This window comes from Crocodylus porosus, unplaced genomic scaffold (genome assembly GCF_001723895.1).
Source record: "Crocodylus porosus isolate Cpor-Errol unplaced genomic scaffold, CroPor_comp1, whole genome shotgun sequence".
In the NCBI taxonomy this organism is placed as follows: domain Eukaryota; kingdom Metazoa; phylum Chordata; order Crocodylia; family Crocodylidae; genus Crocodylus; species Crocodylus porosus.
The window spans coordinates 63,339,359-63,346,668 of record NW_017728907.1 but is presented as its reverse complement, the minus strand read 5'-3'; the positions used below and the strand labels follow the sequence as shown (position 1 = coordinate 63,346,668).

Sequence of the window (7,310 nt, the reverse complement as noted above, 5' to 3'; positions counted from 1 at the left end):
TCCTAGCTCTATGTCTGCCTTAGCTTTCCTGACAGCCCCCCTACAGGCCCGAGCAGAGGAGGTATACTCCTCCTTGGAGATAGCACCCCACTTCCACCAAGCGTACACCGCCTTTTTGGCAATTGGGGATTCCCAGATGCCCTTGGTGAGCTGGGGGGCTTTTGGGCACTCTTGCCCCCCTTGCTTCTTGTTGGGATGGTCACCCCTTGGGCCCTGAGTATCATCTCCTTAAGGAACGACCACTCATCTTGGGCACTGAGTTCCCCTGCCCTCAAGAATGCCAGCGCCTCTCCCACTAATCTCCTCAACTTGTTGAAGCTGAACCTCTTGAAGTGCAGGGCTACTGCCTTGCTGCAGGCCCCTGACAACCTGCACTGGATGGTGAATTCCAGCAAGCAATGATCGCTATCACCCAGGTGATCAAGAGCCTGGAGGCCAGATAATGGTCAGACTGATTGCTGTACTTGGGATCAGGAAGTAATTTTACCCTACAGTCGGATTGGAATGGGCTGTGGGGAGATTTGTCTTCTTTTGTAGCAGAGTACATGGCCCCGTCCTTAGATCTCTCAAGTGCATTTTAATAACCCTTGCAGCAGCAGAACACTGAACACCATTATGCCTATGCTTCACCTATGGAAGGTTAGGATGTTATGCTTTGTAATTGCACAATAAGGTTGATTGCATGGTTTTAGTAGTGGGTTACGCTGGGATTTATTTGAGATGATTTTGATAGGGATGATTCCACCTCAGGCAGGGGGTTGGACTAGATGATGTCTAGATGTCCCTTCCAGCCCTACTTGTCTAGGATTCTATGATACATTTAACGGACAGACCGAACCCATGTCATATTTATGTTTATTTTTTGCTATCCTTAGTATATTGCCTATTATCCACCCACTAATACTGGGGTTGAAAGCCTATAGCCCACTGGCTGGATCCAGACTGAAGAGCCATCTGATGCAGCCCACAGATGTGGGGCTTTGGGGGATTCAGGAGGTACTTGGCTGACTGTAGGAACTACCCCTCTGCTATCAGGGGGACAAGTGGTAGTGGCAGGCATTTTCTTTGTACCACTGCAGGAAAAATCACAGAAGCTTCTGGGTCCTACCATCCAACCTCTGCCCACCTCTGACCTGAACTTGATCGCACTGGGTCATAAAAAGGTTGCTGACTGTTGTGCGAAAATATCTCCCTTGGGGCTCATTTGAATATTCGAAATGCTTAAGCAAATTCAAATTACCATTTTTTTGTTTTTCTGTTCAAATGGAAATGATCTCAAAAACTTCTCCTGCCTCAGGCCCAAAACTCATAAGCTTCAGTTCTTGGTCAGTGACAGAAAGTTGAAAGAAAGGTATAAAATGTTTTAAGTTCAGAATAGGGCTGTTGGAACGGGAGATTCCCAGATTACCAGTGGAACACAGCAAATGCTCCTTGAGTTAGCAGACTTCAAAATCATGACTTTTAAAATATAATAAAAAAAAAGATTGTAGGTAATTATCATAATTTTTTTTTTTTACGGCTGCCACTGAGCCTTATACAATTTGATTTCTGGTAGCTAAAACAACTGGCTTTGCAGAAAAAAATATTACAAGACATCACCAGTACTTTTTTTTAAATTCCTTAAAACATGCCCATGAGGTATGTATGAGACATAGTGATACCATTGTGTGTTATATCCATTTTATCAGCATTTATACAGAATGACTTCCAGTACCTGATAATTATACCACAGAAACGTAGAAAGGAAGTGGACATCAAGAAGCCACCTTGTCTGTTCCACTTTACTGAGACAGGATCAGGTATATCTATACCATCTATAACAGATATTAATCTAACCTGTTCTAAAAAAACCCAAAGGTGGTGATTCCACAATCTAGTCATGCCATATCACTTATTTATTCCCTATTTTATATATATATTTCATATCAGCCACACAGACATAGTGCATTTATATGTAAAATGTTTCACATATTTACTTTAAAACAGTGTATATCCTGCACCAAATTCAGCAATACTTACTCAAGAAAATCTTCTTATGATTTCTCAGGAGATTTATTTGAGTGGAATTTAAGCCACTTAGAAGACTGTAATGTTAGCCCTTGTCTTAAAACCGTCATCAGAATTGCCAGGCAGCACGCCCAGACAGCAGGCAGAGAAAACAAAAACAGCAAACAGCCAAGAGTAATGCAGTCGAAGCACCATTCTGATTATTGTGCCCAATTATGGCTGTGCTAATGCCTTCCATCTGCCACAGGACCTCCAATGGCATGCCCAAGAATTTTGCAGCTGCTGCAGGGTTGATGAGGTACCTGACTTCCACATTTTTTAGTATTCCATGTTATAACTTTGATTTTATTCTTGGGCTTTTGGGGATGTTTCGTCCTGATTTTCTGTTCTTTTTTTTCAGCTCTTCTCTCTGTTTCCCCATTATTGGCTGGTCTCTCCCACATCCACAAAAGCACAGTCCCTTTTCTCCCTGGCTCTTCTGCATTTCCTCTTTGCTCGTTCTACCATATTCATTCAATTCTCCTCTTCCTTGTTGACTCATAATCCTTTATTCCTGTTCATCCTCTTCTCCCCACAATCAAGAGGAGCAGACTCTGTTCTGCCATAATCTAGGTCCCCTTCATTCAAAGATAGGGGATCAGAAATGCAGACACCAGCTACCTACAGGCTGGATAAAGGTGCTCAGTGAAATCAATTTGCTTACATAAATGTAAAGGGCTGTGTAGCAGGTCCAGGGGTCCATCCTCATGCATATTATTTTTATTCTGGCATCTGTTTGTTTAGCACTAGTCATTTTCTTGTACCTGCCTCTTCTCTCTGCTCTTCACAACTTCTTCCTCAAACCTCCTCCTTGAGGTCCATAAGAGTCCACACCTGAATAAGACCTTACTTGGGTAGGCTTACAGCATGTGGACTTATGTTTGTGGATATTGTTTTATTATGTCCTATTTTATTCTAGTATTTTATCATTTTTTAGGATTTATCCTAGCTTTATTGTGAACAGCTTGGAGCCTTTTTGGGGAGGGCAGAATATAAATCAAATCAATAAATAAATAAATGCAACTGACCCCCTCAAGGTTCCCAGTTGATGCCAATTTCACTACCAATTACAATCGTTCCTCAAAAAAGGTCTGTAAGGACTAAAAATCCTCCATACATTTCTACTTCTTATCAATGCCGCTCCTAGATGGTTCTATAAAGCTAAATCATGTTTCACATGGGGTTTAACAATCCTTACCTTCCAAAGTTAGCAGGAAGAAACTCCAGAAAGGCATCATTTAGGTAGAGCTGAGTCAAGTTTAAAAGCTGTGTAAAGCCATCTGGTAGCCTAAAAAAGAGTTAGAGGAGTTAAAGTCTTTGCATCAATGTTGCTATAGAGACAATAAAAATGTAAGTCTCTAAGGAGAAGCATGACACATTCTCCACTCTCATCTCACTTTGCGACACAAATAGTGAAGAAGAATGTCTTGAGTAACTTGTTATAGCCAGCATTTTTGCCTGCTTTTAAACCATCATTTTCAGGCTATTATCACAGGATGAGATTTATATGCATGACACATTCAAACTACAGCACCCTTTTCTCTTGTCCTACTTTACGCTTTTTAGAAGAGGATATCTTAACGGAAATGATAAGCATATGCTAAGTGCCTCACATTTCATAACTTCTTGAATAGGGTTCCAGTTCTTTTTTTTAAAACAGCCTGTGCTTTCGTTAGAGATGCAATCATGCACTTTTACATAGATTAAAAGTTTATTTTACTATTGTCACGAACTTGGGGTAGTCATTTACACTTGATAAGTGATCCTCATATATTCTCGTCTTGATTTGACAGCAATTTGCCCACAGATTGTACTGGTATAAATAACCACACATGGTGCAGATGCCCAATAAAGGTAGATAGTGAGGACCGTTTCAAATGAAAAAGCAGTCAACCACATAACCACAAATCCATTAAAATGTTTTCAGTACTTTGATAACTAACAACATGTGCTTTCTAATGTTTGATTATAGATATTGTTGCATGTTAAAATATATTTCATAGATTTCATAGACATCAGGGCTGGAAGGGACCTCGAGAGATCATCGAGTCCAGCCCCCTGCCCAAAGGGCAGGAAGTCAGCTGGGGTCATATGCTGTGTGAGACTGGATAAAGTAGTCTATTATATTTTTGCTGAAAATAGTAAGTATTTAAGTACTCTTGACTGGTCCTTTATTTTAAATTCATTGCATCACAATTTCTATAGGAAGCTTTATCAAATACATTTCCATGATATATTATTAATATGTCAGCCTTATTTCAGCATGTATTATCTGTGGAACCAGTCTTTGACACTGTCATGAAAGAGAACAGAACAGATTGTACCACAAAGCTGTTTCCTTAAATTAGAAGACTAATGGTATAGATATACCAAAGGGTATGTCTATACAGCACAGAGCAGTGAGAAGCATTAGCCCAGGCAGAGCAGTCTGCTAATGTGACAAGACTGCTTTAAGCACCCAAGCTAGCTTGTCCAGCTCAGGCACCTTCAGAGAGCAATGCATGTATATGTATTAAAGCCCTAAGGCAACATTCTATACTGCTAAAGAAAAAGGTGTGTAAATCAAAATACCTTTGGCCTCAAGGAGGTGTGTGTAACTCATGCCATATCATGACAAAACTTCTACTGACTTAAGAACTAATAGGACTGAACCCCAAAAAGGCTATTAAGTATTCCTTGGATTTGGATTTGATTATAGTGAAAGTTCTCCAAGATGGCATGATGCCCTTTATTACATCACACAGTGATTATTCAGTGAAAGAAATAGAACTAATTGGCTACTACATTTTTTTACTGCACATTATAGTTACTGTACTATGAGGGAAGCTAATCAGTTACTATTTAACTATGCTACACTTTTCACTGCACTTCAAAGGCATGGACAAACATACATTTATTGTGCTTTGAGTGTCTTGAAAGTGCTATAAAAAGTGAAGGACCAGAACCATATAAAAATGACACTAGAGGAAATTGGAATAATTATGAAGTGCTTCAAGTTACATTTGTCTCTCCACCAGAACACAGCAGGGAGTTGGCCAGCCCAGCAGTATTCCTCTTCCCCACCAAAACCCTATGCACAATGCGTAGTTACCCTATAGGAAGCTGAAGAGCTAAAAGACCTTGAGAAATGATGGCTCTCCCACAGCCAACCATCCCATCATTCACAATTGGGTACCGACTACCTTAGCTGAAGAGTTAAAACCTGCTTGGCTTCTGGAGGAGTGCTGTTCCTTTTTCCTCTGATTATATTGCTGGCCAACCAGACCCCCCCTCAATGCCCAAAGCTCTGCTGTCTGCTGCTACTGGGCTCCCCCAAACTTCTATAAATCCCTTGGCCCAGAATTGGAAACAGAGCTGCTCCTCCCCTGGTCCTATTGCTCCCCTGACTCCTAATGCTTCCCCCACTTTGATCACCTGCTTTTCCCCCATCATTCCCTTTCCTGCTGCCTGGAAGAACATGGCCACTCCTACTACACCTTCACCCTGGGCCTGCTCCACTTGTGACCAAGCACACTGGGAAAAAATGGATCTTTTAGCCAAAGAAATATTGTATTTTCAAAGGCAAAAAGTCTAAGCGATGCACCTGGTTTCTAAATGGAGAAGGCATTTACAACAACTCCAGGCTTGCAAGCAGTAGAAATTATAACTTCTCAGCCCTAGTATTCCAGTCATACCCACAGCAATGAGTAGATTTAATTCCTCCCAGAAATCCAAACCATGGCATTAATGTCACAGAGAACAGTTGTTTGGCCCTTCTGGTTTGCAAGATCACAAGGCAGAACACTCTCTCTTTCAGCAATTGGAGTGTGCAGGCTGAAGGTCCTCCCCTGACACAGCACAACATCCTCAGCACCTCACTGATAGCAAACAAAGAAGGAACACGTCACTAAAAATAATGGGACAATGCAAAATGGAAAATTGTTGGGAGCACTGAGGTTTAGCGGCCAGCAAAGCTCCATTCCCTTTCCACCATGTTCCCTTAAAATTCAGGGAGAGGCCCACAGTAGCCAAAGTAAGGGTTGCCCTTCTGTAGGGTAATCTCATACCTCAGGGTTACCAAAGCTTCTCTAAATGCTTAAGGGTGACTGATGAACAAGGACTCCCAGCCAAGATGATCAGGTCAGGTATACTTACCATCTCTAAAGTTTAGGCCAAATATGAAAAGGCTCCTGAAACAGAATGCCAGAACTTATCTGGGAGTTCAGAACTGGCACATGGGCCAGGTCCCAGAGGACTGGAAAAGGGCCAGTGTGGTCCCTATTTCCAAGAAGGGAAGGAAGGAGGATCCAGGCAACTATAGGCCAGTCAGTCTCACCTCCATCCTTGGCAAAGTCTTTGAAAAGATTATTAAGGCTTATGTATGTGAGAGCCCAGCAGGAAAAATTATACTGAGGGGAAACCAGAATGGGTTCGTTGCAGGTAGATCATGCCTGACTAATCTAGTATCTTTTTATGACCAGGTTACAAAATACCTGGATGCAGGAGTAGGGGGTAGATATCGTTCACTTAGACTTCAGAAAGGCCTTTGATATGGTATCTCACCCCATACTGGTGAACAAATTAAGAGGCTGCGACTTGGATGATTACACAGACCAGTGGGTGGCAAATTGGCTAGAGGGTTGTACCCAGAGAGTAGTGGTGGATGGGTCGGTATCAACCTGGAAGGGCGTGGGCAGTGAGATCCCGCAGGGCTCAGTCCTTGGACTGATACTCTTCAATGTCTTCATCAGTGACTTGGACAGGGGAGTGAAGTGTACTCTGTCCAAGTTTGCAGATGATACAAAACTGTGGGGAGAAGCTGACACACCGGAGGGCAGGAAACAACTACAGGCAGACCTGGACAGGTTGGACAAATGGCCAGAAGACAACAGAATGTGATTTAACATGAAGAAATGCAAAGTGCTGCACCTAGGGAGGAAAAATGTCCAGAACACCTACTGCTTAGGAAATGAGCTGCTCGGTAGCACGGAAGCGGAAAGGGATGTCGGAGTCCTAGTTGACTCCAAGATGAACATGAGTCATCAGTGCGACTAATTAGCAAAGCTAATTGCACTTTATCATGCATCAGCAGGTGCATGACAAACAGAACTAAGGAGGTGATACTTTCCTTCTATCGGGCACTGGTCAGACCACAGTTGAAATACTGCATTAAGTTTTGGGCACCACACTTCAAGAGGGATGTGGATAACCTGGAGAGGGTCCAGAGAAGGGCCACTTGTATGGTTAAGGACTTGCAGGCCAAGCCCCACGAGGAGAGACTAGGG

The 7,310-nt window shown here is 42.4% G+C and overlaps 1 protein-coding gene across 3 annotated transcripts in view; it reads right to left on the bottom strand.

Moving 5' to 3' along the window:
- Positions 1-7,310, bottom strand: part of LRRC7 (leucine rich repeat containing 7) — a 220,369-nt gene that overhangs the window by 175,290 nt on the left and 37,769 nt on the right. For all 3 annotated transcript variants that reach the window (XM_019531612.1, XM_019531613.1, XM_019531611.1), the window contains exon 4: positions 3,245-3,334. In XM_019531612.1, coding sequence (XP_019387157.1) covers positions 3,245-3,334 — 90 coding nt within the window. The remainder of the gene's footprint in view (positions 1-3,244; positions 3,335-7,310) is intronic.